Source organism: Drosophila rhopaloa, unplaced genomic scaffold, assembly GCF_018152115.1.
Source record: "Drosophila rhopaloa isolate 14029-0021.01 unplaced genomic scaffold, ASM1815211v1 contig_163, whole genome shotgun sequence".
In the NCBI taxonomy this organism is placed as follows: Eukaryota; Metazoa; Arthropoda; class Insecta; order Diptera; family Drosophilidae; genus Drosophila; species Drosophila rhopaloa.
The window spans coordinates 15,235,712-15,263,559 of record NW_025335043.1 but is presented as its reverse complement, the minus strand read 5'-3'; the positions used below and the strand labels follow the sequence as shown (position 1 = coordinate 15,263,559).

General features: G+C 41.4%; 7 protein-coding genes across 10 annotated transcripts in view; 4 read left to right on the top strand and 3 right to left on the bottom strand.

Moving 5' to 3' along the window:
- The window catches only part of LOC108041963 (spectrin beta chain, non-erythrocytic 5), a 32,909-nt gene extending 23,547 nt beyond the window's left edge, over positions 1-9,362 (bottom strand). The window contains exons 1-2 of one of the 2 annotated variants that reach the window (XM_044458106.1): positions 9,234-9,362; positions 8,482-8,599 (exon numbers count right to left, since the gene is read on the bottom strand). The gene's annotated coding sequence lies outside the window, so the exon portion shown is untranslated. The remainder of the gene's footprint in view (positions 1-8,481; positions 8,600-9,233) is intronic. The other variant, XM_044458107.1, reaches the window with a different exon arrangement.
- A 564-nt stretch (positions 9,363-9,926) lies between these two features.
- LOC108045679 (drosomycin-like) lies at positions 9,927-10,149 on the top strand. The gene has a single exon (XM_017125108.2). It carries the CDS (start codon positions 9,937-9,939, stop codon positions 10,147-10,149), a length of 213 nt encoding a protein of 70 aa, XP_016980597.1. The 5' UTR covers positions 9,927-9,936.
- A 1,706-nt stretch (positions 10,150-11,855) lies between these two features.
- On the top strand, positions 11,856-12,211 carry LOC108045491 (drosomycin-like). The gene has a single exon (XM_017124879.1). It carries the CDS (start codon positions 11,886-11,888, stop codon positions 12,102-12,104), a length of 219 nt encoding a protein of 72 aa, XP_016980368.1. The 5' UTR covers positions 11,856-11,885; the 3' UTR covers positions 12,105-12,211.
- Positions 12,212-12,654: 443 nt separating this feature from the next.
- LOC108044830 (osteopetrosis-associated transmembrane protein 1) lies at positions 12,655-14,273 on the top strand. The gene is made up of 4 exons (XM_017124018.1): positions 12,655-13,012; positions 13,086-13,273; positions 13,391-13,571; positions 13,628-14,273. Exons 1-4 carry the CDS (start codon positions 12,682-12,684, stop codon positions 13,942-13,944), a joined length of 1,017 nt encoding a protein of 338 aa, XP_016979507.1. The 5' UTR covers positions 12,655-12,681; the 3' UTR covers positions 13,945-14,273.
- A 178-nt stretch (positions 14,274-14,451) lies between these two features.
- Positions 14,452-18,437, bottom strand: LOC108044741 (histone-lysine N-methyltransferase 2D). The gene is made up of 2 exons (XM_017123905.2): positions 17,726-18,437; positions 14,452-16,891 (listed from the first exon to the last, which is right to left on the bottom strand). Exons 1-2 carry the CDS (start codon positions 18,242-18,244, stop codon positions 14,654-14,656), a joined length of 2,757 nt encoding a protein of 918 aa, XP_016979394.2. The 5' UTR covers positions 18,245-18,437; the 3' UTR covers positions 14,452-14,653.
- A 1,235-nt stretch (positions 18,438-19,672) lies between these two features.
- Positions 19,673-27,578, top strand: LOC108045769 (striatin-interacting protein 1 homolog). Its single transcript, XM_017125223.2, has 4 exons — positions 19,673-20,082; positions 24,453-25,354; positions 25,415-27,143; positions 27,208-27,578. Exons 1-3 carry the CDS (start codon positions 19,867-19,869, stop codon positions 27,126-27,128), a joined length of 2,832 nt encoding a protein of 943 aa, XP_016980712.1. The 5' UTR covers positions 19,673-19,866; the 3' UTR covers positions 27,129-27,143; positions 27,208-27,578.
- LOC108045932 (probable phospholipid hydroperoxide glutathione peroxidase) lies at positions 20,140-23,475 on the bottom strand. 3 transcript variants are annotated; one of them, XM_017125462.1, is made up of 4 exons: positions 23,369-23,475; positions 21,594-21,807; positions 20,580-20,903; positions 20,140-20,525 (listed from the first exon to the last, which is right to left on the bottom strand). In XM_017125462.1, exons 2-4 carry the CDS (start codon positions 21,795-21,797, stop codon positions 20,334-20,336), a joined length of 720 nt encoding a protein of 239 aa, XP_016980951.1. In that variant the 5' UTR covers positions 21,798-21,807; positions 23,369-23,475; the 3' UTR covers positions 20,140-20,333. The 3 variants fall into 3 exon arrangements, with proteins under 3 accessions (XP_016980951.1, XP_016981111.1, XP_016981036.1); XM_017125622.1 differs by lacking the exon at positions 21,594-21,807; XM_017125547.2 differs by lacking the exons at positions 21,594-21,807; positions 23,369-23,475 and adding an exon at positions 23,034-23,281.
- Positions 27,579-27,848: the final 270 nt, after the last annotated feature.

Genomic DNA, 27,848 nt, shown 5'->3' with positions numbered 1-27,848 from the left:
AACGTTTCTCAGGTTCCCAGAGCTCTTACTTTTCTTATTGATCTTAAAAATTCAGTTTGCCTTTCTGGGCATTGTAAAAAGGTTTAAAATATCCCCATTAAAAAAAGGTTTCGTTGAAACCTCTAAGCATAATGAGCAGAAAAATAAAGTCCGCTTATATTTTTCTTTCGAATGAGATTTGATTTTGCTATCGTTCAGATTTTATTGTAATCCCTAAAGTTTGGAGATACAAAACAACAAAATATAAAAACTTGTTTTCATAATAACTGGGTGTGTTTGCAAGATTTCCAAAAACTTGTACTTGCCATATTTTATAGTAATCCGTAGATGTATCTAACGGCTACTTTTGGCCATTAAAAAGCTCTCACCCAAATGTAGTTCTCTTATCTTGACAATTAGATTTGCCCACCATATCTTATGGTAATCCCCAGAAAAGTATCTCAAAGCTACTTGGCACATTCCTCTAATTAAATCCAGTCCCCCGGGGAACTCTCTTTCGATCTTTGACTGCCGGGTGGCCAACTGGAGAATGCAAAACTCGTTTCTGCCTTGCGGCATATGCAAATTCTCATTCCCGATGAAGACTTCGCTTGTTGTGCGGAGCGTCATAATCAAAATCGTAAATATGAAATAAGAAAAAAATAGGGAAAATAAAGATCATAAGACTTCACGCTACAATGCTAAACAGACGCAGCAGACAGATATTTTTTTACGGACGGAAACCGGTAAAAATTACAACAAACAAAACCCCAAAAAGAAGAGCAGACTTCTGGAGAATTTCTTGTTTTGAAAGCTCCACGTAGCTGTTCGAGTGCCCCCCTTTTTCGCCGCTTTCCGTTCATAACTTGTTGATTGTCTGATGTCAGCGTTTAAGTAAATATTTTCTTATTTAAGCGTGTAATATTATTTTCAGTCGCCGCACGAGAACATAACCTTTGGCTATTTTTTGTCGACTTGGTTTCAAAAAAATAGTGTTATATAAGCGGGTCTCAAGGTTACTCGGCCTGGTTTTTGCTGCATGCAAATGTAAAACATTCTGTAAGCGACTTAGTCACGACTACAAACCGCCCGATCATCGACTCTGAGCTGATCTGCGTTCCCAGCTAATTAATATGACAAGACACAAGCACTATTCTCGGAATTCCTCTAGGTACAGTATGGCTTCGATGCCTTATCCTGATTTTATATATGGCAAAGTGCTTAAATATTTTTTTAAAGAAATTTCTTGTTCCTATTTTTGCCATCGTCAATAGTTACTTCCAAGGTTTAATACATGTCTGTCAAACTACTACTAAAAAAAATATTTAAATTGTAGTCTCTATTGAGCAGAATTTTTATGTTATTAAAGTGCTTCGAGCTAGAGTGTAATTAATCAGACAATGCAGAAGACTATTCTCTGTTTCAGAAACTATAAAATCTGACTCACTTCGAACTCTGACATCATGGTGCTGTTTCCATCGATTCCTGCATCAAGCGAAGTGCATTTAATCAGCCTTTATCGCAGTTCGACAGTTGATAACTACTGTCAAGCACTATCTTCACTTTATAGATAGCAACTATCTGCAAAGTCCACCTGGTGAGCCATAGAGTCATCGAATCGGCAAAGAAAGTCATAAATTGCAGGGACAAATTACTTAAGTCAAGTCACCTCTTTCCGTTCGCTTTCGAGGCCCCATTAGCAGTTGGCATTTCAGTTAGCCACTTCAGTAATTTACTCAAGACATTTCATTTGTGTCATTATCATCATCCGGAGACTCAAGCTTCAAGATGGCTAAAATGGCTAAAATGGCTGGCTTTAACTGATCGCTTAGCGGGGTTAATCTATGTGAAAGAACTGGAACGCATAACGTCCATAACATAAATAACAGCGCACTCGCGCACACGAAAATCTGAAAATCCGAGGAGAAAGAACCATTTATAAAGTACGCCAAGGAATGCCAAAGTGAAAGAAGAACTGCCAAGAAAAAAGCCCCTAGCAAGGTAAGACGAGTACCGCCTCGACCCGGGCTCAAAAACCCAGAAAAGGAGGGCTACACTACAAAAAAATAATTGCTCTTAAGACTTGTCCAAAAAATTGTCATTCCTGACTTGATGATGATATCCTAAAATGTATTTGAATATCTTTTTCTAATCGAAATGTTAAGCAACAAACAAAGTGCGTAAAACAAGAGTTAAGACTTTATTATGTTATAAACAATCAATACAATATTAATAAATTTAAACTGTTATTTTATTAAGATAAGATTGTCAAGCTTTCACTTTTTCTGATTTTTATGTATTCCTATTAAAGTTTATTATCTACATCTTATATTTTTTGAAAACCTAATTACCTAAAATAATTAATTTTGAGTTCACGTTTGAAAATTTGGACAAAAATTATTAACATGGTTCAAATTATCTAACCTATCAGCTTTATTCCAAAAGAAATATTTAACTGTTATAAATTATTTATTTACTAAGAATAATTCTTAGCATTAATTCAATGCTGTAAAAGTAAAAAACCATAAAAATTATAATCTGTATTAATTATTTTTCGCCATGTGTAAGACCGCTTTGTTTCTTGGACAGCCTTCACAGCTGTGCTTTTGGGCCGCTTAAATATTTGGCATTTCTGCTTTGGCTCTGTTACGCTTTTTGATTCGGATCGATTGTACGCAGCGATGTATGCAAACCAGAGTTACGGGGTTTCGACTTTTTTTAGGGGCGGGAACGGGGACGGGGACCTCAGAAACAATTTACGAGTGCCGCACATGCGCACTGTTCTTTGGGAACCCAGCTGCATGAGCATTAAAATGCGAAATCAATGTCCCACACACACATATGGTGGAATGGGGAGTACTCGGGGAATGACCATCAACCATCAACCGTCAACACCTTCATATAGACCTGGTCAAAACACCGACAACCGTTGCACCACAAACACAAAAAGCCAGCAGGCCAAGAACCAGCGGCACTTTTATGGCTTCATCTTTTTCCGCTTCTCTGGTAACGACGCGATGTCATCCCTTAATAATTTCCACAAAATCATTGGCTCCTCACCTTATATACCCTATACTTACGAGGTGTTCATGGCAAAAAAAAAAAAAAAACAGAAGACAAAATCCAGACAAAGGAGAAGAAATAATTACAGCAAAGAGTACAAAATTCTACCGCTTCCAGCCAGCGGAAACAAAGTGCGCAAAATGTAATTAATTGCCACAGGCCCTCGGCCCAAAAAGCCAATTCATATGCAGCCACAGTGCGGTTCGCAACTGTAAAACTATCTGAAGATCTTCAGCCAGCGATGATATCACACAAAAAAGAAGACAGGATGAAGTCATTTGTTAGAAATACAGGTGAAGAAGTCACAAGAGTTTGAAGATGAAGATATACAAGAGCTGGGAAGAACCTTAAATAATTCCGACTAAAACTACTAATTGATTTTAAGGTTTCTTGGAAAGTTTTATTTTCTTCTTAGTTCAAAAAAATTTACATTTATTAAACGTATACTTTAAATTTTTGTTACTATCCTGAAATCGCACTATTATTTCTTGAAGCACTGTTTATGGACATAAAAGATATATGAACTTCGCGGATTTTTGCAACTCTCACGCTGCTCCTTTGATGAAACTCTTGTTTATTTGACTTTGCCTGGCTGTTTGTGGATCTTTTTCGCAAATAATAAGCTAAATATTTTGATTGGACCGGTGGCCGTAAAAAACGAGAACAAAACAACGCGAAGAGAATCGCGAATTCACCTCGCTCACAGAGACTTGATTAAATTTGGCATTGTCTTTCGGTTTTGGGGGAAGTTCCTGTGATTTCGGACTCTCTCGGATGATTGGCAAATTGCTCAAATTTAAGACCCAAGTCAAGGCTATATTTAATGTTTTTTTTTTTTGTTTTCCGCTGATAAGATTTGGCGTTTCTATTTCTTCGCTACTGGTGGTGCCAAGACAGACAGAGCAACGGAGTAACCGGAATTTCAACCACTTCCGCTGGATAAGTCGGGTTCCATTGAGTTCGAGCACCGAAACCGAAGCCACTCTATGCACCAAACACTTGACTCGATTAGCCAAATTCCACAGACTGGCCAAAAGCACGAAGAAAACAAAAAACAGCTAGACAACTTCATAATAAATAAGCTTAGATGCGAACAACCTGCTGGCAATTGTTTATGGCCCAGGTCCGAAAACTCGAAACCCAGGCCAAAACAAAGACCAAATCTTTGGGGAGTGGGTTTCGGTTGGTAAAAGAGCAAAAGAGAGGGGACATCTTTGGCTGGGAAATTTCACTTAGCAGAAAGGAAGGCAAAGCTAGTTTCAAGGTTGCCAGCCGATCTCTTCCTCTCGCCTCCACGATCCGGAGATAATGGCACCCAGGTGGGACTGATTCGGTCTCGGATCAAAAAAACAATTGAGCCTAAAAGTCATAACCTCCTTCGTAGCGCAAAAAAAGGTGAGATCTGAGGCTCTAAAGCTTTTTTTCTTAAGCTAAGATTGTTTATTTAACAAACCAACTAGGTGGTAACCTATATAAAATGCTAAAATGCTATAAATTAATAAATAACATAAATTAATTTAATAACAAAAACCACTTTATTATACACTGTCAAAGCTATAAACATATACGAGTTACAAATTACGATCTTGCACTTTGAACTTTAGCTGGGAGTCGATCGTCAGTAATCGCATAGCCACATAGTAACGACTAAAATTCCGCCAAGCCCCGTCGTTCCCAAGAAAATAAATAATTTCCTTCTGAAACTTTTCGTGTGGGCATATTTCCTGCGTTATTTATTGTTGTGCAAGGGACCCTGGGTGATAAGCACTTTGGTCTGGGCAGATTTTTTGCTTTTTTGGCCAACACATACTCCGACTTACAAAACCAAGACACAAAAAAAAGAAAGCAACCGCGAGTGCGAGTACAAAATACAAGACGCGAGGAAAACCAGTTCCTGAGCAAGTTTACTTTTAGTTGTTGTTACTGGCATTATTATTGTTGGCTTATAGCCTTGAATGTGCATTTCACGTTGTTGCTGGTTTTCAGTTTTCGGTTTTTGGCGCGCGCTCAGGAAAACATAAAAAACTGGTTGAAGCCAGTGTTGGCCAAGTTTTCCCAAGCCCCAAAAAAAAAGACATGAAGAACCACACAATTGATAGACAAGTGAAATGAGCAGCCAAAGAGAGCGAGAAATTCTCTAGTCTATAGCGGTTTTTTTTGCACACGACTTACGGTTATTTTCTAATTACTTTCCAAGTAATTTGCAGGCATAGAAAAAAAATTTTATAACGAAGCAATCTTTTAATCTTGACTTTGCAAAATATTTGAGTTTCTTGCATTACTTAGAATCTGGAAAAAGAAAGAAACCGTTGCTATCAGTTTCAATAATACTAAAAGTTCTTGAATATCATTTATTGCTTTTCGCAATTTTTTAATATCACGGTTCCAATAATACTAAAAATGATCAGTCCCAATATATGTAAAGTTTAAAAATACTTATAGAATTTTAAACCTTTTTCTGTTTTCTCCAGCCACTTGGTCGTACAGAATTATATTCTATGGTATATTTCATCATAATCAGTCATTTATTAATTAATGAAACCGTTTATAGCCTTGCCGGTTAGTCTTCCCCTTAGGAAAATACTCATGATAATCATAAAACACATCATTCAAACTGATCGTGCCAGATGGAATTTGTTGCCAAAGGGGTTCTCTGCTCCTTATCAATTTGGCAAGTGACATTAGTTATTTTTAATGTTTTTTGTATAGATTATTCACAATCAATGATGTTGGACTTGCACCCAGAGATAAGCGCAAATATGTTAAATAATATTGAATGCATGTATTTGACATTGTCAACTGCAACAGATCGGAGCAGTAAAAAGCCTTCTGCTGAAGAACCGAGTTCAGAGAGTCAATTGCCATTAACTGCAGCGGCCTTTCAATTAATTAAGAGGTAATTACAACTCCCCCAATCGCTCGCACTGTGGCAATTACAGCCATTATAATATGTTTTATCTTTATGACTCAGTTCCTTTGATTTTATTCCCACTCGAAAATGATCAAAGTACAAAATACAATTGAGATTGCCCTATGAAATTGTATTACTTTAGTGTTATTACAAAATCTCGTATAATAAACAGTTTTTACTAAAAGGAGTTTTTTATATCGTCGTAAACTTCTTAAAAATATTGTGAGATAATCATTGCTTTTTATATTTTAAGAAAATGTAATTATTATATTTGGAATATAAATATTTCATTTGGAAAACAGTTTTTAGATAGTTCAGTACCTAATATTTTCTATAAATCATATTATTGGTATAACAAACAGGAAAAAAATGTTTTCATATAATGGATATTCTCCTCAAAATGTATATCAAAGGAAAGTTCAATTTAAAGAAATCGGACTGTATATACAGACATGCTTCATAAAAGCTGACACAGCGATAAGGCTGGTTTCGTAAAATCACTAAAATTCGTTCTAAATTCGCTTTATGGCCTTTGATTGATAGACAGGCGGTGTGTTCCAAAATAAAGCTGTGATTGATTGACTCTTTCGCTGATTTTGAATGGGTTTATGCATAGTTTACACTGGCCAACTGGGCAAAAAAAGGGAAAGGGAGACAGACACTCGGGGAACTTGAAATGGAAACAAACAAAAAGTACAGCGCACAAATTGCGAAATATGCCAAAGAACGCCGCATTAAAAACTCCAATAAGAGTGCAGCTACATGAACGTGGCCAGCTGCAGTGCAGACATCTAATTGGAAAAAAGAACAACAAAGTCCAATGAAATAAACAAGTCCATGTGCAGTCGTATGGCTGTGTGTTTCGGTGTTCAAGGGGGAATGTAAAAAGAATTCAAAAATGGACCAACTGGGTCTCCAATAGGAATTGAATAGTGCTGGAAAGTTTTACAGTCATTGCAATAGTGCTCCCTATCGCTGGTGTTGCACTTTTCCTGCAGAGATCGGCATATGTTTACACTGGAACACACTTGTGGTCGGAAAATAAACTTCAGATCAAACAAGGAAACTGGTATTATTAAATACTACAATATTGCAAGAAAAATTTAAAATAGTCTCTTACATTCCATATTTAACGAGTTAACCGTAAAATTTTACGAGTGGTAAATATTTTGTCAGATGATGGTACAAATGTATTGGTAGTTTAACAATCGACTATATTTATTATTATTATTTAATTACGTATTACTTTAACACTACCATTATGACATCTAGATAAACATTTAAATCTTTTTAAAACTGTTTTTGTAATTTCTCGATACGATATAATCACCTGTTAGTTAGAAATTTTAGATCCCATTTAATATGATTATTACAGTGATTATCTCGATAGCCACAACTGTATAAAAATGGGCTGCTACATTGGGGGCGTTGGCATTTCCCCTTCTTCCGATCTCTTCGCCAATCTCTTCTCCTTTCTCCCGATTCGATGACTTGGCCTTGTTGATAGTCGTTGGCCTCTCGATGACCCGTTAAGTATAATTGAATTTAAACGGCAATTGTCTTGCGAATGCATTTATTGGCATTGCACTTTGCAAATCACAGTTCAGTTCAGTGGCTCTAAAACTTTCCAGTTTAACGGCTAATGAGCGAGTGAGAGAGTAGATCGACAGAGCGAGAAGCAAAGTACCCAGGCGGAATGCGGTTTAAAAATAAACCAAGCCCAGAGCGAGATGGCTAGATCAAAGGGAGGAGCGGGACGGGCGAAGCCAAAACGTGCTTTGGCTTAGACCCTATTTAGCCTAGTTTACGACGACTGGCCAACACTGCCCAGAAAAAAATAAGAGAGCCTGGCTTAGACACCTGTGCCCAAAGAGGGAAAAAGGGGGAGGGCACCCCATACCCCTCGTTATGCTAATTCACATCAGAACTACAGGCCAACCTCTGTAGAGCTACCTTTCTTAAGTTATGTTCTTAAAGACTTTTATGAAGTAAATATAAGTAAATTAGATTATATAAAAAAAAGATTAAAAACAAATAATTTATATTTATTAAAAATTTCACAGAAAATTATATTTCTATACTGAAAAAGGCAATATATCTTTTCACAAGTATTTTTTAAGTCTTAGTTTTTACTGAGAATCTTGAATGTGAAAAGTTAGACTCTAGTAATAGAATTACTTTAACAAAACTAAAAATTTCCAAAATAAGGTTTCTAACTAAACAATCTTACATGTTTTTATATCAGACCAAGTTGCTCTTAGCCAGATTATACTGTGTGACTGTATATGACAGCTTGGCAGCTTTTACGACTTGTTCGCACGCAACTTGACCACAAAGGATTGGTAGAACGGCTGGAAGATCGGGCGGGATCGGGAATGCCCTTTAATGTACAGTTTGGGAGCCCTAGCGCTATTATGCAACACCTTGCGCCGGGTTTATTGGCTTATAAAGTGGAGCATCGGACCGTAAAACATCCCATATTTATATAACGACCTTTACTCCACTTCGAATCCGGTTTTTTCGCTTACCTTTAACAGCCTCGTAGTATCCCAAATCCAGCGTGAATGATTTACGTTAATATCCTGGCGCACAAAAATCTATATAAATTATCCAGATCTCGGGACTCCTGCTTCTTCTTCTTAGCTGCTGCAATTAACATAAAATCCGGTATTTATTTGTTTTTCGCCTACTGTTTTCACTGCGATCTTTCTCCTCCTTTCGCCCCTCTTCTTAATTTTCTTATCCACAAACACACACACAGAAACTTTAAAAGATGCAGACGAAGATGGTTGTACAAAATAGAAGAGAACGCGAACAGGAGGAGGAGAAGGAATGGTGGAGGATGATGGGGGGTGTGGAGCGAGGAGAGGGTAGGAGGAGAAAAACCGGAAAGTTGTTTTTGTTGGTTCGACCATAAGCGGCGTTCTTTGGTTACAAAAACAACACACAACACAAGCCGAAAAAGTGTTAAAACCAAAGAAATCTTTACTTTGGGGATTCTGTTTTAATTTATGCCAAAGAATTTTTGTCACTTGTTGCTGCTTTTCGACCTTAATAACAAATTCCAATGCACACCAGTTGCTTTCACACGCAAAACCAGCTTAGTAGGTTTTTTTTTCTCTTTTTAGGCAGTAATTATAAATAGCCGCGTTTTAAACACCGGCGCAGCAACAACAACGTTAGAATTTTCTAATTAGCACACAAACTACAACAGGAACAACAACAAGAACAGCGGCTTATAAGAGAGCGCAAAATAGAGAGAATTTGAAACGCTGATTACGTTTATTTAGTGGCTCTCGCTTGTTGTTTCTTTTTTTTGCACGGCGATATTTATTTTTTGAGTTGTTAGCGGTTTTCGGAGGGATCACTTTGTCGCGCGCACCTTGCTCTCGCCGATCGGCCAACTTATGGAATTATAGATAGGTATAGACCAGTAGAGGTGGAAGACTATCGATGCCCACAGGTGTAATCGATATTTTGAAAATATCGGAAATATCGATGTTTGTTCGGGCGTCATCGATGTTTTTGTTTTTAAAATTTGCGCCTTGTTGGTAGCGTTGCCAGAAATTATATAAATATAAATATAGGAAATTTTTAATAGTACAAATTTGTTTCCCATGTTTTGCGATTAAAACGAAAATAAGTTGAATAAAAGCGATGAGCCAGACTTTAACTTTAGCCTGCAATAAGCTTTAATTAATACTCTTATTGCTTATGGTCGCTTAAGCCATTCATGGAAGCAGTCTTAAACTTTAATTGTTTTATTTGGTATGCATTGTTAGGTCTTCCAGACTTAATTCTTTATAACAAATAAGGAAAATGTATTTATCATCTGCTGATGAATTTAAGCCCTACGCCGATCGACGCTGACAGCGAACTAGGCAGATCCAGCCCTATATAAGATTATTCGATGATCGGAATTCTTTACTATCTCGAGTGAATTGCCCCAGAGAACTACCCGATCTAACCAATCTCAACCAAAAATGATGCACATCAAATACTTTTTCGCCCTCTGCGCTGTCCTGATGCTGGTGGTCCTGGGATCCCACCAAGCGGATGCCGACTGTCTCTCCGGAAAATACAGGGGTCCCTGTGCCGTCTGGGACAGAGAGACCTGCCGTAGACTGTGCAAGGAAGAAGGACGAGTCACAGGACACTGCAGCTCCAGGCTGCAATGCTGGTGCGAAGGATGCTGAAATAGGACATACATATTTCTCCTGCTGAGTTCGACAGCCAATGAGAACTGTGCTTGTGTATACAATAAAAAATAAATACAATAAATAAATACAATACATTAAAACAAATACCTTTATTGACTTACGCTCGTATTCAAAATTGAGTCACCCTCAAGTTTTATTGTAGAGTACGTTCTGGGAAATACAACACCCAATATAAAAAAATCATTATTTAGGAGATGATTAAACTGTCGATCAGGATCATTAGTTTTCAAATCGTTGTCATATATGTATGTATATATGAGCCAATTCAATTATAGGGCATTTAAAATTTATTAATGTGATTCTAATGGAAAATTTTTATTTTTAAACCTAAAACTCGGTTAATATTTCTATTAAAGTCCCGTCGGTCTACAATCTATATTGAAATTTTTAAGAAAATTGCCTCATTACTGACGACGAAACTTACAGATCTCAGTGGTTTATAATTTATTATTTTCGGCTCCAAAAAAGTAATATTAAAGTATATAAATACAAAACCTAAGGATTAAAAATAAATTTTCTTTGATAGAAATTCTTATTTAATGTATACGAAAGTATAGTTTATTACGGAAACGCTTTAGCATGCCCTCATTGAATGAATCTTCTTTTTTTTAATCGCTATTTTTTATATTCATCATCAATTTATCTGTAATTTACTGAATGCTTGTTTACAGATTTAACAAGGAAAAAAATTAAAATGTTTACCATTGTGGGGGGAGTGCTTTTGGTTTGATCAGCAGTTAAGAGTAATCAGCAAATTGAATGGAACGTTTAATGAACAAGTACACACCATAATCTTTTATAAATTGATATCTTGTATTAATTTAATAAGACAATTTATAACAATTATAATTGAGAAGAAGATACCCTTTAATAACGGGAGCCGACATTTTAAATTATTTTCAAAAAACGGAAAGGATATCAAATGGCATTTAATTTATTGTGTAAAGCAAATCAAATCAATTTCATTAACTTAACTCTACAGGCACTGCAGATTTGGCTAAGCATATCCCCCAATCGAATTTTATTTTCCAAAGATTTAATAGAACAAGAACAACAACCACAAGAACTCCATTAGAGGTAGAGAAAACTTAATGCTAATGTTTGGTTAAAATTTAATTTTTTTAAATATCGATGAAACTTTGATGTTTTCCGCCAAAGATTGATTTTTGGCAGGGAACATTAATGTGCTTCCATCACCCATTTTTGTATTGCTACCGCCACCAGCGGAGTAAGTCCCAGCTGGCTGTGGTGTGGGTCCCGGCTATTTGCGGAGTTAGCTACACTGAAAAAATGGCTCTATTAATCCTCCTTGCATTAAAGAAAATATAGTTTTTATACGAAATTTTTAAGAAACACAATGGCTGTCTATATAGAGCATTTAACTTGAAAATAAGAGGATTCATAGTGAATAGAAAGCCTTGAGTTTAAAATGTATATTATCATTGCTTGTGCTCGCGTAAACAATTCATTCGATTTAAGATGAAAGCAGTCTTAATCTTTAATTGTGTTATTTGGCTTGCATTGTTAGGGCTTTCAGACTTCATTCTTTATAACAAATAGTAAATATTTATTTATCATCTGCTGATAAATTGACGCTGGCAGCAAGGTAGGCAGGTCCAGCCCTATATAAGTTCATCCGAGGAACGGAATTCAATAATATCTCCAGTTAATTCTACCAGAGAACTACCCGATCTGACCAATCTCAACCCAAAATGATGCAAATCAAGTTGTTGTTCACCTTCTTCGCTGTCCTGATGCTGGTGGTCCTGGGATCCCACCAAGCGGATGCCGACTGTCTTTCCGGAAGATATAGGGGTCCCTGTGCCGTCTGGGACAATGAGACCTGCCGTCGAGTCTGCAGGGAGGAAGGAGGAGGACGAGTCTCCGGACACTGCAGCTCCAGGCTGCAGTGCTGGTGTGAAGGATGCTGAAACAGGACTTACATACTAATCCTGCGATGTTGGACAATCAATGAGAACCCTGCTTCTGTATAAAATGATAAATAAATACAATAAATAAATGCATATACCTTTATTGACTTACGCTCGTATTCAAAATTGACTCACCTTCAAGTTTATTTTAGAGTACGTTTAGGGAAGTACAATATCCAATATAAAATATCTCACTTGAGTACTTAACTGCTGATCAAAGTTAAGAGTAATCACCAGCTTGAATGGAAATTTTAATGAACAAGTAAACATCAGAATCTATTTATAAATTGAGATCTTTTTGTATTAATTCAGGCAAAGCGGTTTACTTTACAATTAATAAGAAGAAAGAAAGGTTATCACATTGCGCATAGAATATCAAACGGCGTTCCATTTATTGAGTTATGCAAATAAAATATTTTCTTTAAATATAGATGAAGATTAAATAGAAAGTTTAAAATTTGCGCCTTGTCGGTGGCGTTGCCAGATATTTCTATCTTTGTTTGCTGTTATTAATGGCAAAACGACTTTGGTCACACTTGTAGGACAAAAGGGGAGTCGAATCCAAAACAAACCAAACATGCAGAGTTATTTTGTTTTCGTAGGGCTGTTCTTAACCCTCTGTTGCCGGGTTAACCTGTTGCTGGCCCTAAACAACAAGATCTGCGACAAGCTGGTGGGCGAATTGGGCGATGGCCAGAGCAAGTTCATCTACTGCGCCACCACAAAAGCGGTGCCCGTGAATCTCTGCATCGGATGCGCGGAACTCTATAAGAATCTCACCAAGGATTACGAGAACCTCATCGCGGATGCCAACTGCTCAAAGAAGTACCTGAACTCGGACAGGATCAACATAGTGGCCACCACCCAGGGAATCCTCACCAGCATGTGGCAAAAGGCGAACTGCGACAGTTAGTTTCTGGGATTCCCCAACTTCTATGTTTATGGGTTACCTCTGAGTCACTCCTCTTCTCTATTCTTCAGATTGCTTCAGGGATGATTATTGGTCCAAGTACGACAATAGATCCATCGATTTAAGGGATTGCTTGGAAAAGTTTAAGTCCGATGAGGTCTGCTTGGCTTGTAAACCATTTTATCTTGATTTGAACCAGTTCTACCATGAAATGGAATCTAATGTCGGTGGAAAAGTGTGTTTTGATCTGCAGGATAATGTAAGTATATGAGACTCATCATCGATTTTAGTATACTCATTTTGTATGCCTACAAAGCTTTATTTTTAAATCTCATACTCTGAATTCGAAAATGACTAATACCATTTTCTTTTTTAGATGAACCGCACGCGACTGAACTGGTCCAAAACCCTGAATTGTTGTCAACGCGAAGTTAAGCTGACAAACTTCCTGATTGCCGTGGGAGTAGTTGTCCTGCTGCCCATTTTCACCTTCTACTTCACCGCAATTGTGGTGACCAAACGGCGAGAGGCCAACCACGGTTTGCTCAACGAGGAGGGTGAGAAAATGTCCATTAGTCGAAGGCTTCATATATTGTAATTATTATCCGTTTAGAACCCGAGTTGGACGCTCCTTCTACTTCGACGCTGATCACGGCTGCAGTGCTGTCGACTCCATCCACAGATCCTGCTGTAATCTCAGCCCAAACGGAAAAAATAGCCAACGTTTTAAGCGGAGCTGAAGCTCGACTTTCGGACGATTCCGATCTGGATGAACCCGTTTTGAAGCCAAAAGTAGTGACCACAGCTCGTCCATACGCTGAATTGGACTCCTCCAGCGATGATGAGCCGCCATTGAGACCAAAAGCATTGGCTGGCCCAGAATCCGAATCCAGTGATGATGAACATCTGGGAAAGGTCAAACGAGCGTAACCAACCAGACAGAAAGTCTATTGAGGGGAAATCCCCCCGTTTTTATGCAAGAATGAATATTTTTAAATGGCATGGAGGAGGCATGACATCATAGGAACATGGCAAGTAACACTATAAGCTTAAAAGTTCTTCAAATATGATAATAACACTGCAGAAAGTTATTATTTGATTCCTAATACTTGTCAGCTTAGCATTTGTTCGATATATAAAAGCCACTATATTTTAGGAAAAGTTTTCTCTAGCTTGAAATATAAGATATTTTTGTATAACAAATGTATAGCCATGTATGTGATATCACAATAAAAAACCAAACCTTTATATATTTATAATTGGTGTTTCATCATTCCTCAGAATTATGATAAAGCATTATTTGAAGAATATGATTTTCCATTAGAATGCCTCACTTTGCTCAGAACTCAGAATTTGTAAGATAATATCACTCATCAAAAATTCCTTCAGAATGATATAAGAAACTAGTTTTTTAGCATTTTTTATGCACTTTATTGATGGCAAGTAAAACTGCACTTAAGGCTAGGCGATTAAACCGAGTTAATGCGAAAGAAGATCAGGGTCGTCATGGAAAGGGCCCTTCCACCGGTTTGGGTTCTACCTAAAGGATCTATCCTAAAACTAAGATAACAATTAACAAAGGAAATGCATTGGCCGGGTTCGTTCGTGGTTCGGCTTCGGAGATTCCCCCAATCCTAATCTATCCGTATGGAGCGTAAAGGTTGCCATGTGTGGACGACGTCTGGAAGTGGACCAAGCTCCCGTGTGTCTGTGGCGCCGGTTGGTAGTAGGCCTGGTGATAGTGTGAGGGGGGAGCCGGCTCGTTCACCTGGATCTGGTGGTAGTTGGTGAAGGGCTCGTGCTCCACCACCTCGCGCACCGTTTGGAACGGGTGATTCACGACGATGCGCCGCTTGTGGAAAGTCTCACTGGTGGCCGAGGCGTCTGTGGGAGCGGCGGTGGCCGCAATAACCCGCTCATTGGGTTTCAGATGGCCGGCGGCTCCATTTTGCGACACATCCACGTCGGGCTGGGACTTCGTCTGCGCGGGAGTGGCCTGGGTGGCGGACACCTCGGAATTGGGTGCCTCCACCAAGCGCTGCGACTTCTGTTCGGCTCGCTGCTGCCCCTTATCGCAGTCTGGAGCAATGGTGGTGGCCACCACCGCCGACTTGTCCTGGTCATTGGCTATCTGGATTTGGATGTGGGTGTTCTGCTCCTTCTTGACCTCCTCCTGCCGCTTGGGAGGTGCCTCCACCAGCCTGGCAGACGCACTCTCCGCTCGGTATCTCACCTGGGGCGACTGGACCAAGCGGGAGGATCGGTCGTCCGGACTGAACCTCATCTGGGAGTAGGGCGCACTGTAGTCCAGCTCCTCGGCCACTCGCTGTCTGGATGGCTGGTTGTAGTAGGTCCTGGGGGACTGGGTCTTGGCATACACCACCGTGGGTCCAGAGTGGCTCTTCAGATAGGGCTTGATCTCGCTCACCTGGGCGGGCACCTCCTGGACTCTCCTCTCCTTAAGGGGAACCTGCCGGCTGCGTCCCAGGTAAATGTTGTGCTGCGAGGGCGGCAGGTGGATTTTGTGCTCGTGCTTGATGATCTGGGTGGGTCGCTCCTCCTCCTCGGCCAGCTCCAATCGGGCGGGCTTGGCCTCCACACTGCCGGCACTCACATTGGGCAGGTACTCGCCCGAGAAGTAGTCGTCGTCCTCGTTGTACGGCTGGCGATTGAAGTTGTTCCTCTGCTGGTACACACGCTGGCCAGACCGCTGGTACTCCTGCTCCGGCTCCGCCCGCTGGACCATGCTGGGTGTGAGGTGCTTGGTGTTGATCTTGATTGCGTTGCCCTGGCCATCCACTCCGGTCACGAAGGAGGGGTTCTTCTGGTTGCCATCGGTGACATCGCCCAGGGGCTGCTGCTGCTGCAACCGGGACTCCACGTAGTCGTCCTTGGGCGCCTGGTCGTAGGAGGGCATGGTGGTCACACTGGAGCCAATGGTGGTGGTCTGCTGATCCTTGGCACCCGCAGGCTGATCATAGGATGGCCTGTACTCCGCTCCACCGTTGTATGTGTTCTGTGTCTGGATCTGGCCATTGTTGTTGTTGCTGTAGGCGGAGGCCACCGCGGGATGGGGATGTCCCAGGGGCAGGAGCGTCTCTCCCTTGGGGATCTTGGCCACCGGGTGCTCCAGTTCCACGACCAGAGTTCCCGCCGGCTTGATCACCACCCTCTCCTCGATGTCGTAGAACTCCTTTTGGATGGCCGGATGACGCACCTCGTACTTCTTGGCCTTCAGAGCGGGCTGCACTATTTGGATGGTCTTGGTGACCAGCGGACGCTGTGGAGGAGTATATCCCCTCGGAGGAGCCGGTGGCAGGTAGCCCGATCCACCCTGGTATCCCGATTGCTCCCCGTAGTCCTCGTAGCCCGGAGCGTCATCCACCTCTGGGGGATACTGATCCTGGTACTCCACCTCCTGGGCATCCTCGTAGCTGAACCCACTGGGGTCGTAGCTCGGACGATTGTAGCTGGTGGATGGGCTGAAGCCGGATGAGGAGTCATAGCCAGAAGAGGCATCAGATGGCAGGGAAGGAGCAGCGGGAGCGGCAGCACTCGATGACGAGGAGGAAGAGGAACTGGCTCCTCCCGAGGATGACGAGCTGGAACTAACGGCCGGCGCAATGTTGGCCGTTTGGATGGGCGCTTGAGCTGGCTCGTAGATGGGCTTGCTGTCCTGTGCCGCCTCCACATTTGCACTTTGACCCTGACTGGAAACGGGAGCAGCCACCTGGCGCTCGAACATCCTCAGCTGCTGCGATCGATGTCCACCTCCAATGGTGACCATTTTCTGGGGAGCAGCATCATCCATGGAGGAAGTCACTCCGGAGCTGGTTTGGGTGTAGCGCTGGGGGGCGGGATTCGATGACTCGTAGACCTGGGAATCAGGGCACATATTTTATTATTACCCTTGAAAAAATATTTTTCGATTCTGAGATATTTCTTTATAAAAAGAAATATTAGAAAGTGTTGCACTAAACAAGTTTTTAGATACTGTTATTATTCTATCAAAACAATATGTTTAAAATGATATGCTCTTAATTGAGGTAAGAATTGAGAATTGTAAGCTAATACATTTCATCATAATATTTTACATGATTTTTTAAGTGTTCCTTAAATTAAAAATGCTTTTTGAAGGTTCCTAAATTATTCGATTAAAAAAGTCAGTAAATATAAGTTTAAAGTAGGATTGGAAAGCCTCTTAAAAAAAATGTACTTTAAAAGTCAAGAAGAAAGACTCAAAAACATATAATAATATTATTTAAATGAATTCCTGCCCTGACCGTCCCAATTATAGGTTTTTAAGTTTTCTTTAATTTCAAAATGTGTTTTGAAGGTTTTAATTTAATTCGATTAGAAAGTCAGTAAATACAAGTTAAAGTAGGATTGGAATGCCTGTTTAAAAAAATGTTATTTTAAAGTCAATAAAGAGAGAGTTTAAAAAAATCTTTAGTAATATTATTTAAATTAATTTCTGGACTGACCATCTTCACAGTGGATTTTAAAGTGTTATTTAAATTAAAATTAAATTATTAAAATTATTTTTTAAGGTTTTAAAAAATCGACTAAAAAGTCAGTGAAGTTAAAGTAGGATTGGAATGCCTCTTGAAAAAAATGTACTTTAAAAGTGAAGAAGGGAGACTTACAAAATTCGTCTTCTTTAGTTTAAAAAACCTTTAGTAATATTATTTAAATGAATTCCTGCACTCACCGTCTCCACAGTGGGTCCATGGCTGTGGTAGGACTGGATGTACCGCTCGAACTCCTGGTTCTGGCGGAGCTGCTGGTTCCTCTGCCGGAACTGGCCACTGTGAGGACTCGGTGGCTGCTGGTGGATCGAGGGGCGTCTGCTGTGGTTCCTCCGGCGGGGCAGTCGTCCGTTCTTGGACATGGGTGGCTGACCTTGGGCCGGAGGCTGTAATCCCAATCCCTGGCGAGGGGACAACTGCTGAGGCTGCTGCTGTTGCTGGGTTTGAACCACCTGTTGTTGCTGTTGCTGCTGGGATTGGGATTGGGGTTGGACCTGCTGCTGTCGCTCCTGGATGCGCTGAAACTGCCGATCCTCGTCCATGTGAGGACCTGCCCTCAGCTCCGCCGGAGCACTGCCCTCCAAGTACTTAACATCCGCCGGATTCGTGGCCGGCTGCTGGGCAATCGAGATGTTGACGTGGGTGGCCGCATCCACTTGGCTCCAGGCCACCAGCACCACCACCAGCAGTCCTCGCAGCATTCTGTTCTGATCCTGTCCGAAATCCAAGTCCTACTTGCGGAGTCCAATCACTGCTGACCACCTCCAAAGCTGACCAACGCTAAAGCTGTCTGATCGATCGGTGGAGTGTGCTCCGCATATTTATACGGATTTCAATTTCAGGTGGAATCGGATTTCGAATTGGGGGAGCGATCGCAATCGCGATCAGTGTCAAAGTCAACTGCAGTCAATGGGAATAGCAATAGCTACAGTAGCTTTGATAGCTCCGATACTGACCTGGGCCAAACTGTTTAGGGATGAGTCTCAGATGCTTAACCCAGTTCTACAATTAAAGGCATTTCGACCCGGTGATGGAGCGATCGCATTTGATCGATGATGCATTCAACAAATTGCTGTCATCGCTTCACACTTGTGTGGCACGCACCAACACTGAGAGAATAGTCGACCTGATATTGGGAATTAATTCTAAAAGTGGGGTAAATATTTAAGACTGGATTTTCTTATTTTAGGAATTGGATATAGAAGCCATATTACAAAACATGTACATGAAAAATGGACAAAGATTGGGAAAGGTATAAAGTTTTTAGATTTTAGATTATTTGTTATAAAATGTATAAATTACCGACATTCCTTTTTTTATCAACTCTGTTTTTAATTCAATTTAAAATATAGTTTTTATGCAATACACTGTATTTGTGCAGATTTAAGGCTATGAATTTCGAATTCCGAAAAATGTAAATATTTAAATACACATCCCAAAGGATCAACAACTTAATTGCAGATCTTAGATATAGCTTTTTTTCCACCTGATCTGATCTCGACTCCAAATTTCGATGGCATCCGTACTTGGGCAGTGCAGCATTTTCGTGTAATTGTCGGAAGGTCGGAATCGCAGCTCCGTTGGCAACTCGTTTGAACTTGAAATCCGAGCCGAGACGTTGAACTGCTCCACTGGAGGAGAAGGAGGAGGAGGAGGAGCAACTGGAGATCCCCCAATGGGCTGATGGAATCGATTTTGGGGGTGCTGGTCAGGCAAACTTGCGCAATGGAAGTTAGGCGAATATTTTGCCAATACAAGCACTCGAATTCGAAAAGAAGGTAAAGGTTAATGTGAAGTATTTCTGATTTTTGTGCAAGCCGTTTTAAAAACAAATAAAGTCAAAGTCAAATGTGGGGGAAATATTAAGCAGAAGAGTGGGAAAAATAAAAGGAGAAATTTTAGTTTAACATTAAAACATTTAAACGATTTTCCAAGTCAAATATGGCTTGAAATTTATTATTCACACTAATTGATCGAGGTTCTTTTTTTGCTTAGTAAATTCAATCAAGGGAATGAAATATATTAAAACTTACTTGTTCACAAAGTTAAACCAGTTTTTTTAATTTAGAAGCGAATAATAACTATCAACTAGATTAATTTATCAGTTTAGAAAAATAAGTTTTAAAGGGTATGCCGATATATTTGGTGAATTTGAGTAAATTATTTTAGATGTAAAGATAGGGTAGATTTATTTATAATCTTTTAAGAAATGAGTATCAAATTGTTATCACTTTGGATTAACTAGTTGAATTATAAATCTGGAAAGGTAAACCGAATATTTTCTTTGGAACTCCCTTTTCTACTCAATTTTGACATACCAAAAATGGGAGATCAGTTAACAAAACTAGCTCCATACAGAAACCTGAAACTCCAGATCGAGGACCAGTTTCAAACTGTAACGGCGATGTCCTGGCACCAATTGTGCAATCACATCAACATCCTCAAGACCGCAAAGACGCAGTGCATCCAAAGTGGAGTCGCCGTTGTCTGCCACTTTGCGGGATTGACCAAGCGCATTCAACGGGCCCGTCTCGACATGGTAAGTGCGCCGCTTCCACTCCAAATACGTGCCCTGCATCGCCAAGAAGCCATCAGATGGTGTGGTAACCACAAGTGTCGTTTATTGTGTTTGTGGGTGGGAATCAAAAACCAGTAAAGAGTAGACAATATATATATATAACATGCGGTGCATGTGGCCAGCCACAAAATACTATTTGGTGGCCAGGCGGTTACAAGCTAAAGCTACGCGAAAAACACAGTCCATGCGATAACATTTTATCCAGGGGACATCTACAGCAGCTTCTCGATGTCCTTGGATATGTCCAAGGGATCGGTGGTCGGGGCATAGCGGTTGACGGGGATGCCCTCCTTGTTCACCAGGAACTTGGTGAAGTTCCACTTGATTCCGCTGCCCAAAGTGCCCGTCTGCTTGGCCTTCAGGTATTTGTACAAGGGCGCCGCGTTATCTCCATTCACATCGACCTGCGGGAATGTGGAGTTATTATACTGGTCTGCTGCATTAGCAATCGGTGTTACCTTGGCGAAGACCTCGCCAATATCGGCCTTCGAGTCGCGCAGATGGCACACCATGGCCTCGCCATCGGCCTCTGGCATCTGTGATCCAAACTGGTTGCACGGGAAGTTCAGGATCACCAGGCCCTTGTCGCCGTACTTCTCCTTCAGATCCGTCAGCTTCTCGTAGTTGTTCTTGGTCAGTCCGCACTTGGAGGCGATGTTCACCACCAGGACCACCTTGCCCTTGTACTTGTCCAGCGAAACCTCATTGCCATGGGTGTCCTTCACCGTGAACTCATAAATCGAGGCGGCGTTCTTGTAATCTCCGTTAGCAGACATGTCGATCTGGAAGCAAGGGAAAAGCGAGGAGTTAGTAAGGAGTATTATTTGTGTGTATAAAGAGGACGGGTCGATTTGTTGACAGAGTAATTTGGAAAGGTAAAAGTAATCTCTAAATAATTTAGGAATAACTGCGTTGTAATTTTTGATACCTATTCACATACTTCAAATTACAATATAGTGGCTTTAATCTAGAATTTTTGCTAATTAGTTTTCACCAACCTTTTTATAAAACATTGACATCCGAAATTATCTTATCTATTTTTGACATCAATAATTAAACTCCTAACATATACATAAGTGTAAAAAGTCAGGTGGTAAAATTTCACACTCTAACGCAGGTGTTACTGAATAGATAAGAAAGTATAAACAATTTTCACAACAAGTTCTATTTTTGAGATTTTGTTTTGTCATTGCGATGGAATACAATTGTTAATGGCGATTAAACAAAAATTGTTGTTTAACGATAATTTCCTATAAGACTTGATAGTATAATTATTGACAGATCACTTTTCCTTGAAGTTTTCAAACATTCTGTATCAAAATCGACCCTTTCCCCAGAGGATAAAGTATAGAACACAGAGAACACAGGCAAAGGCAAAGGCAGAGGCAACAACGATTAGTTCGGCATAGAGACAAGCTACTGGGTTAGTTAGTCAACGGATTAAGAGCTAATCAACTGGCAGCACTACTCACGGCAGCTGCTGTGGAGTACTGGGCGGCCGAGGAGGCGGAAGTGGCGGATGTGGCCGAGGCACAGCTCACGGGAAGGAGGACCGTGCAGAGGCGCAGGCCCTGCCTTTGACCCTGACTCAGCTCGAGGGCGGGGCAAAGGGTCCGCCTGATTGAATAGCACCTGAGGGCCTGGCGGGAAATGTTCTGAAACTGCCTGAGACTCATACTTTAATCGCTGCAAATAACCAGGCAGAACTTTAATTAGAATAGTGTGTACTTTATAGTTCACTAGAACAATAGTGTAGGAGTATTTAACTGATGAAAATAAGGAAAGGTTGTGTCAACGAAAAGTAAACCAAATTATTGACATTAAAATCTGGTCTGAGAATATTAACTTAGGCATAATTTTATTTTTGAAAAGCATTAAGATTATTTAAAATGTTAGTACACAAAATGTAATTAAGAGAGCTTTGAGTTGGCTAACAATAATTATTATATATTTATAATGATAAGAAACCAAAATAAATGAGATAAACTGGTTATTATAGGTATTTTAAAATCTTTTTAAAATAGAGCTATAAAACTTGGGCTGGTTTTATTTTGGAAAACCCATAACTTAGGAAAGTAGAACGTTGATACTTTCTGTTGATCCATAGATGGTTAACTACTGAAATTTAAATATATTTCGAAATCTTTTTGAGTGGTAATCTATTAAATGTAACTTTAGGAATGCCTTTGCCTATAATCCTATAAATAACAATATGACTCAATGTTGTTCATTTTATGGAAGATTTTACTTGTAGATTGTTTTCTGTGTAATAATAGGTCAAGTGTCATTCCTTAATATTTTTCTATCTTTTGAAAAAGTTTAGGATTATTAATAGATTATTTATGATTCACCAATGATCAGCATTAAAGATTATACACTTTTTGAGTTTTGAATTCGGATAAGCTGAATAGTTTAATAACAACTGATAAATTAGAATATACCCAAATAGTTATCATTCTAATTTCGTGAGAGATAGTGGTTCCAAATACACCTGTTTATACTTTATATTGTTTTCTGATTGACCAATAATAATCATTTAAGATTATACGATTTCCAAATGTTTGGGAGTTGATAAGGCCGTCTGAATGTTAAGTATTTATGAGGTGGTTATCAGCACCCCAATCCTATATCCGGATTGATTCGACCAGTGGTCAGGGTGACTATGCATAATGCATCAGGGTCAAAGTCAGGGACTCGGCCTGTATTCCCGATGAGTGATGAGTCACGCGATGTAATGGCCATTGGCCAGGATTGGGCCACGCGATAATGACCTCTAACCTGGTCAGGATTGGCCCACGTCATCGGAAGCGGCCCCCTCGTTACTGTTGCCTATTTCGCATGCAAGCCATTATTATTATTGCCAGTTGATTCGACAGCAATTTGAAAGGATAGTTATTTGTTCGGGTAATTACTTGCATGGTGAAGTAGATGTACGAGCCCAGCGCAATTGCTATGGACCCGAAAAAAAAGTGTGCGATGGAACGGCCGGCCATTGTTCGATATATGTATAGTGCGACTATATCTCCGATTTCACCACGGACTGAACTGATTTTCGGATGCAGGGATACAAATATAGAATGACTGATTTTGCAGAATCACGCTGATATGTACGAAAATAGGGTGCAAAGTACAGATTTCGATTGTTTTCCCTTTCTTTGTTATTGGATGGCAGCTGTGCCTCACGGCTGATATGCTTTATCGGCAACAAAACACTCGTCGGTGGCTGGATTTAATTGTTTGGGCTTACTTATGTCGCAATATGAATGATTAATCTTAGCACTTTACTTTCTTTCGAAGCGTAAATAAAACTAGAACCGGCGACTTGCAACAACCCTATTTTATAGGTGTGCGTAATTTTCTTGAAGAAAGCGTTAAATTAGTTTCATCTGGCCACATTGGAATTACGCTTTTTCAGAGTGGTCAGGTCTGGCGCGGAAAAAGCTTTATTTTTAAACTACGCCGGTAAAAAAATAAATAGTTCAACTAAAAGAAAACAATTCTACCTTATTTTAAGTAATAAATCATTAGCTTTCTAAGGTTAAAGTTAAGGCTGGAATAGCATTGATCGAAGTACAGAACGAAGCGAATAAGTAAATTGACGTTTATGTTATATTCTTCATTATTATTAAATCAATCGGTCAAGCATAATACTAAGCTTTGTCTTATTCAGTTTTTTAATAATTAATCAATAATTTAATCAATGAAAATAATATATTTTAGGTCAAGTTGTTATTTAATTAATTTAAATTTAATACACAGGTTACCAAAACACCCGAATCATATTTGTAAAGAATTACATCGTTTTATTCTAGATTTAGTCAAGTGTCTTGTTCAAGATTACTTTTTAGAGATGTACTGTACAAATTCAATATATTTTCCTTAGATCCACCATCCAATTCAAATTTGAAAAAAAACGAGTAGACCCAGTCAGCGCTGCCAGACCCGTTTTGACAGCCCTGCCAGATCGTCAGTATTTTAGTCTTTTCCACCCACTCAGAAAACGGTCGCACGAATTTTCTTCTTTTTCCATTGTGCATTTTTTTTGTTATTGGCGTGAAATTTCCAAGTGAAATTTATAGACAAAATCCAAGTGAAATGAACCTAGAAATGCTTAGAATGTTCAATTGTTAGAGAAACAGAGAGAGCCGGAAGACAGCGAGCAGGAGCAGCCACGCCCAGTTCAGGCGCACCGCCCACCGCCGCAGGATACACAAACACACACGGCTAACACCCGCACACCAACACACATACACTCACACAAAGAGATCCCCTTGTGGTGAAAAGGAGCTCCCGAAATGATGCTCTCATCCATAAACAACTCCTTCGAACAGGACACCCACGACGCGGATGCCAACTGCGATGGTCCCGATCTGGATTTCGTGTACTCCGACGTGGATGGCTACCAGAACGAGATTGCCGAGCTCTACAGCTACACGGAGTTCAGTGAGTTCCAGATGAATGTGAAGGCCTTCGAGGATCAGATGGAGCTTTATGATCTGCCGCCCAACTGGCAAAAACAGGACTCGGCCTCGCAGCGCGGAATAGTGATGAAGCTGGTGGACCAACTGGAGGTCTCCGATCGAACCTTTCGCATGCAGGCCGCCCGTTGCATCCTGTACCTGGCCCAGGGATGCTGGGCTGAGGTTCAGTCGGACGAGGAGCAGCACCAGATCACCAGGGATAATGTCTTGGTGCTTCACCAACTCGGCGTCTTTGCCTCCTTCATCGACCTGCTCAACATGGAGATCGAGAGCGCCTGTTCCCCGGACATCGTGGCGGTTAAGATCACCAATGTTACCCTAGTAGACTCCACGGACATCCGGGTCATCCTGTCCGTGCTGTACATCATAACAGAGACCGTTCGGGATGAGCGGGATCGCGGCAGCGAGGACTACAAGGAACTGGCCGAGTCTTTTGTCCAGGAAATCAATTCCCCACTGCCAGATGGCGAACTCCTGGCCGTTAAGCTGCTGGGCATGATCACAAGGTTTTGCAGCGGCGCAGCCCCGCAGTTTCCCATGAAGAAGGTGGTTCTACTGCTCTGGAAGGTCTCACTTCTGGGACTTGGGGGTATGGATGTGCTCAAGAATCTCAAGAACGAGTACCGGCAGAAGGTAGGTCTGGAACCCATCACAGAGGACACACTGGAGGTAACCAAGTGCATGAGGGCCAGTTCACCACCCGCCACGGCCACTGATATACTTGAGAATCAGTATCCCAAAAGGAACTTCAAGTGAGAGGGGTCTTGACATCAACTATATACATTATTTTAACTCTTATACCTTTCCAACAGACGCTCCCTGATGAAGCAGCGCTTCCTGGACGAACCGGAGCAGATCGACATGGAGATGAGCGGCAATGAGGGCCAGGGCAATGCCAACAATGGCGGTGGCAATGGCGGAAATGGAGAGGAGGAGCTCTCCCAGTACTACCGGCCGTATGACGATCCCTCTTCATCCGCCTCCACCACCTCGACGGCCAATCCCAACAACCAGCCCAGCCTGACACAGCCCCCCGCTGCTGTGCCTCCAGTGCAGATCACGGCCCGCCTGCCCTGGACGCCCAAGGTGCGGCAGAAGGACATCGATCAGTTCCTGGACATTTCAAGAAACAAGTTCATTGGGTATTCACTGATTGGGGACCATAAAAGTCTGGCTGGACTGCCGCAACCCATTCACGAAGGCTTCAAGACGCTGCAACGACACATGTACATGAGTCTAGCGGATGTGCAGATCAAGAAGGAGGAGGATATTGCCAGGAATCCCATATCCACGCACGAGGACGAGATTAAGCTGACGCCGGCGGAAGTTCTGTACCAGGCCATACTGCCCAACCTGCCGCAGTACATGATCGCCCTGCTGAAGGTCCTGCTAGCGGCCTCGCCCACTTCCAAGTCCAAGACGGAGAGCATCAACATATTGGCCGATGTGCTACCCAAGAAGTCGCCCCTGACCCCCACGCAAACCACTAAGCTCAACGTCGACACGGGACGGCACAGGGAGATCATTGTAAAGGCCGTCTCGGCCATCATCCTGCTCTACTTGAAGCACTTCAAGATTAACCATGTCTACCAGTTCGAGTTCATGTCCCAGCACCTGGTCTTTGCCAACTGCATCCCGTTGGTGCTGAAGTTCTTCAACCAGACAATCACGGAGTACGTGAACACCAAGAACTCCATTCCTCTGCTCGATTTCCCGTCTTGTGTGATTGGCGAACAGCCGGATTTGAGTGGGGACAGCTTTGTGTACGGTGGAGAGATGTCGGATAAGCCGTACTCCTGGCGCAACGTGTTCTCCTGCATCAACCTGCTGCGCATTCTCAACAAACTGATTAAGTGGAAGCACTCGCGAGTAATGATGCTGGTGGTCTTTAAGTCGGCACCGATTTTGAAGAAGACCTTAAAAGTACGCCATGCCATGATGCAACTGTATGTGCTGAAGCTGCTCAAGATGCAGACCAAGTACTTGGGCCGCCAGTGGCGCAAGTCTAACATGAAGACCATGAGTGCAATTTACGCCAAGGTGCGGCATCGCTTAAACGACGACTGGGCCTTTGGCAACGACCTGGAGTCGCGGCCTTGGGACTTCCAGGCGGAGGAGTGCACGCTGCGGGCCTGCGTGGATCGGTTCAACCTTCGGCGCTATCCGGAGGCCACCCAGAAGTGTGGTAACAACGGCACGGCTGCTCAGAATGCAGAGAACGCCCAGCAATCCAACATGATGGCGGGCAACAATGGATGTGGCAATAACGGGGAGGCCAACGGCTATGGAAACAACGGGGGCGGCGGCAATGGCGGTCACAATCAGCAGCAGCAGCAGCTCAACGATTATGGTGTAGAGGGTGGCTTTCCCAGCGACGAGATCCTCACGCACTCCGATTTTGCCTTCTTTGGCCACTCGGGCTGGTGGGACCGCAAGGTAGAGCTGACGGACTACTTCAAGGCCAACTACGCGGTGTGGCTGGAGGAGGAGGTCTACAACAGTCAGACCGACTGGGACGCCCTCTAGGAAGAGCAGCCATGGGTGAGTAACTGCATCTTATACCCACATTTTCACCCATTAACTTAATTTCTTAAAAAAATTTCAGCTGCTCTGCAAGCCTTAATGCAGCCTCCTGAGGATCATCATACGCATCATATAAGCAAAAAGTTATTACCTTAATTGTAAGCATAAAGAAGTACATTGATATAATCCATGTAGCCAGACCACGATTGGAACACCAACTACTCACTGAATTGGCAATAAATTGGCAAGCCAAGGGACTCCGCTCCGCTCCACTTCACTAACTAGAATACGCGAAATACCCCATAGCGATGACAAGCCTGTATATTTACCGATTATTGATTGTATTTTATAATTTATATATTTATTATTTGTCCTGTTCCACAAGCCCCTTTCATCCGGATTGCGGCAGTTGGCTTCTGTAGCGGAGAATAAACAAATTAACTAGTTCGAAAACGATCGCCTTTCGGTTTGCGGTTAAATGTCTGTTTATTCGTATGTGTGTTTTGTTTCGCACAAGAAAATATAGAATTCTATTAGGTCATAGTCTTAGAGCTAGGTTTAAATTTGGTAAATATACACTACGGTATTTACAAGGTGCATATGCATATATAAATATCCATTATATAGTACAATAACTTTTCGACTCCATAAAAACGCCCCACACCAAATGCCTCGTTGGGGTTTTTTGCAAAATTTCATGACGTAATAGTAAAACAATACACG

Bases quoted from the DNA above. Each gene is read 5' to 3' on its own strand.
- LOC108045679 (XM_017125108.2), top strand. From the start codon at position 9,937: ATGATGCACATCAAATACTTTTTCGCCCTCTGCGCTGTCCTGATGCTG.
- LOC108045491 (XM_017124879.1), top strand. From the start codon at position 11,886: ATGATGCAAATCAAGTTGTTGTTCACCTTCTTCGCTGTCCTGATGCTG.
- LOC108044830 (XM_017124018.1), top strand. From the start codon at position 12,682: ATGCAGAGTTATTTTGTTTTCGTAGGGCTGTTCTTAACCCTCTGTTGC. The intron at 13,274-13,390 runs GTAAGTATATGA...TTTCTTTTTTAG, and splicing joins GTTTTGATCTGCAGGATAAT to ATGAACCGCACGCGACTGAA. The intron at 13,572-13,627 runs GTGAGAAAATGT...TTATCCGTTTAG, and splicing joins CGGTTTGCTCAACGAGGAGG to AACCCGAGTTGGACGCTCCT.
- LOC108044741 (XM_017123905.2), bottom strand. From the start codon at position 18,244: ATGCTGCGAGGACTGCTGGTGGTGGTGCTGGTGGCCTGGAGCCAAGTG. The intron at 16,892-17,725 runs GTGAGTGCAGGA...CCTGATTCCCAG, and splicing joins ATGGACCCACTGTGGAGACG to GTCTACGAGTCATCGAATCC.
- LOC108045769 (XM_017125223.2), top strand. From the start codon at position 19,867: ATGGGAGATCAGTTAACAAAACTAGCTCCATACAGAAACCTGAAACTC. The intron at 20,083-24,452 runs GTAAGTGCGCCG...TCCTTCGAACAG, and splicing joins AACGGGCCCGTCTCGACATG to GACACCCACGACGCGGATGC. The intron at 25,355-25,414 runs GTGAGAGGGGTC...CCTTTCCAACAG, and splicing joins TATCCCAAAAGGAACTTCAA to ACGCTCCCTGATGAAGCAGC.
- LOC108045932 (XM_017125462.1), bottom strand. From the start codon at position 21,797: ATGAGTCTCAGGCAGTTTCAGAACATTTCCCGCCAGGCCCTCAGGTGC. The intron at 20,904-21,593 runs GTGAGTAGTGCT...CCTTGCTTCCAG, and splicing joins AGTACTCCACAGCAGCTGCC to ATCGACATGTCTGCTAACGG. The intron at 20,526-20,579 runs GTAACACCGATT...ACATTCCCGCAG, and splicing joins TTGGCGAGGTCTTCGCCAAG to GTCGATGTGAATGGAGATAA.